Source organism: Mastomys coucha, unplaced genomic scaffold, assembly GCF_008632895.1.
Source record: "Mastomys coucha isolate ucsf_1 unplaced genomic scaffold, UCSF_Mcou_1 pScaffold5, whole genome shotgun sequence".
Lineage (NCBI taxonomy): Eukaryota > Metazoa > Chordata > Mammalia > Rodentia > Muridae > Mastomys > Mastomys coucha.
In genome coordinates, this window is record NW_022196911.1 from 112,691,871 (window position 1) to 112,695,132 (window position 3,262).

The following is a 3,262-nucleotide window of genomic DNA, read 5'->3' on the forward strand; positions in this document are numbered from 1 at the left end:
CGTGGACACAGACGCCGGTATCCAGGTGATGAGAGTAAAGCTGGAGGCCAGCGTGGACACAGACGCCGTTATCTACAACAGATGCACTCAGAGGTACGATGTAGTTTAGTAATAAAATTCTTCCAAACACCCAATGACCCTGGACTCTATCCCAATAAAAATAAAGTTTTAAAGGGCATATTCTGCAAAAAAGTGACTACAGGATACCGAGCTAAGTAAGGGGGACTGGAATCAGTTATGTCGAAGAGGACACCTGAAAGGATTTCTGCGGACCAAGCCTGAGTCAATTTAAGCATCAAAATAATATTAGTTTATAAGTCATAGAATCAATTGGACACTACAGAATGTACACGAACACACTATGAGCCTAACAAGAGTGCACATTCACAGAATTTCAAAGTTCTTTCTTATAAAATAATTTAAAATACACACACGCACACACACACACACACACACACACACACACGAGTGACTTTACAGGGAGAATCTCCCAAGGTCCTTAATCAAAGACAAACAGACCTCAGCAAGCACTCAAACCATAAAAAAAATGATTTTTATTCTTTATGTGTGTGAGTGTTTGCCTGAATGTATGTATGTATGTATGTATGTATGTATGTACGCTACATGCATGGAGTACTGGCAGGGGCCAAACGAGAGCTCCCGAGTCCCTGAGACTGGAATTCTACACATGGCTGTGAGCCGCCTGGGTGCCGGGAACCAAGCCTAGGTTCCTCTGGTGCTTTTCAACACTGAGCCATGTCTCCAGCCCTCATAATACTTTAAACTTAGACTACATATCTTTTGAAGATGCAGTATGATACTCAACTGTCTAGGTACATTTTCCCAAACAGCAGAGTGAGCAGGAGATTAACAGAGACAGCTACGTTAGAAAATGCCACAATTCCTGCACACGTGTGCAGGACACTGACCTGTACCGCTGGAAATCTCCGTGCCGTAAGCCATGCTGCTGTTGGGACTCCTTGATGATCTGCAGAACTAGAGCCAAGGTCAAGGAAAAGCTGACAGCAGTAAGAACCGGCAGGCCTAGTGCTGCACCCACAGCACCATCAACTTCTGCAGGAGCCCAGGATGTGAGCCATGGAGCCTTTGTAACTTTCCAATAGTTACCTTATCAACGGCCAGCCAAGGCTAAGCTTATACTCTGTGGACTGTCCCAACTGTTACTATTTTCAGACAGAAAGGGAGGGCAGTGCTGGGAGGGGGGTCTCAAACCCAGCAGATTAAACAAGCTGCCCAAGCCGCAGCGTTCTAAATGCTGCCTCTGAGGTGTCCACCTGGATCTAACACATCACTCATTCAAGGAGGCTGCAGTTAGAAATGTCAGGTTCTACCCACACAGCTATATGCCACCCACACAGCTATATGCCACCCACACAGCTATATGCCACCCACACAGCTATATGCCACCAGTGCTTGCCAAATTTACAACAACTGTAACTCTCCCAAAAAATCTATGGTCACCACGTGTCAACCAAGATATGCCAATTTCCACAAAAAATGATCCAAGTTTTCCTTCTTCCTGGATTCTAACATGTAGTAAGAATAATAATACCAAAGCAAAAAGCAAAGTACAAATTCACGAGAACTTACACAAAAAAAGCTCATGTTTTATTTCAGAAATCCCTCTAAATCATCTCCATTTGACAGGCATCTCAAAAAGCCACAAAAGACCCCAACAATAGTATATGGCTATAATCTCAGCACTCAGAAGGGACATCAGTGAGAAGCAGTTCAAGGCCAGATTGGGCTACACAGCCAAACTTTGTCTCAGAAACAAACCGGCTGCAGAGATGGCTCAGTGGCTAACAGCACTTCCTACTCTTGCAGAGGAATCCAGATTCAACTCCCAGCACCCACGTGGAAGTGCTTATCATCTGTAACTCCAGTTCGTTCCTGGAGATGCACATGTTCTTCAGGCCTTTGTGGGCACCAGACACACATGTGGTACACAAACACGCATAAAATAAAAAACACTTAAAAAAGCCACATACTATTGCAACTACACAAATGGTATATAAACTAGTACAAACCAGAACATGATTCCCAAGGGTTGGGGAGATTGCTCAGCTGGTAAAGGAGTTGGTGTTAGCAAGCATAAGGTCATGGGTTGTGATTTCCCCAGAACCCATATAAAAAGGCCAGACTGTTGTTCGCACATGTAATCCCAAAGTTGGGATGGCAAGAGACGGAAAGATCCCTACTGGCCTACTGGCCATACAGTCTATCCCAAGTAGTGAGCTGCACTTTTGGTGGGAGACCCAGTTTCAAAATAAAGGTAGAGAATTAGGAAGACGATGTTGACCTCTGACCTGCACACACAGAACCGGCTTACACCTACACCCACGCAGAACTTGTACACTCAAAAAGAAAAAGAAATTCCTCCAGTTCTTCGCGAAGAGTCCAACAAGATAAAATGCCTTACAGCCCTACTTTAAAAACACTACACCATGATGTTAACAAACTAACGTAGCTTATACTCAACACAGGTAAGAAGCTTTTCCGGAGAGCACTCTACCTCCATTTTCAAAGCATCTAGATGTTTTATTAACCAGTATACAACAGCTGTCCGACAACAGCTCTACGATGAAATAAATGTTAAGGCTGCACCTTCCTCTCTACAATCCGGTGGCTCGAGACACCAACCAGGAGCTCTGCGGGGTGGGCAGAGTGTCAATCTCAGCTCAGCCCTCTAACTGGACATCTGAGGGGCAACAGAGGGAAACCTGCCCAACATCTATGTCTACACCACTTGCAAAAATAAAAAGCTCTGGAAAGCGAGGAGCTTGCGAGGAGAGACAGGCCGAGAGACAAACCATGGACGTGGGAATGCCGGGAGTGAAGAGCAAGAGGAACGCACGCCTCGGCCTCCGCAGCCCAGGTGCCGGCACCGGCTGCCTCTCCCGCCCCAGCCCTCCAGATCGACACGTAGTCATTGCGAGTTAGGCCACCGCTCCAGGATACTCTCCAAACTCAGGCTATCCCCGAACTCTTTGTTTGCCTTCGATCCGGCTGAAGGGCGTTCGTTTTCTTTATTCTCGTCTCCTCCGGCACTGCGTCCACCGCTCCCTCCGCCGCTGCCGCCGCCGCTTCCACCACCACCACTACCACCACCCGGGATCTGCTTCTCAGCAGCCATCTTGCCCCTGAGCCGCAAAGCAGCATGGGATGGAGCAGGCGAGACGAGCAGCGGCGAGAGAGAGCGGCACTTTCCTGGTCGGGCCGATGGTACACTGACGGACTC

General features: G+C 47.3%; 1 protein-coding gene across 1 annotated transcript in view; it reads right to left on the minus strand.

Annotated features, from left to right (window-relative positions):
* The window catches only part of Srp68 (signal recognition particle 68), a 29,458-nt gene extending 26,196 nt beyond the window's left edge, over window positions 1-3,262 (minus strand). Inside the window, exons 1-2 of the mRNA XM_031352518.1 lie at window positions 2,983-3,262; window positions 930-996 (exon numbers count right to left, since the gene is read on the minus strand). Coding sequence (XP_031208378.1) covers window positions 930-996; window positions 2,983-3,157 — 242 coding nt within the window. The 5' untranslated portion in view covers window positions 3,158-3,262. The remainder of the gene's footprint in view (window positions 1-929; window positions 997-2,982) is intronic.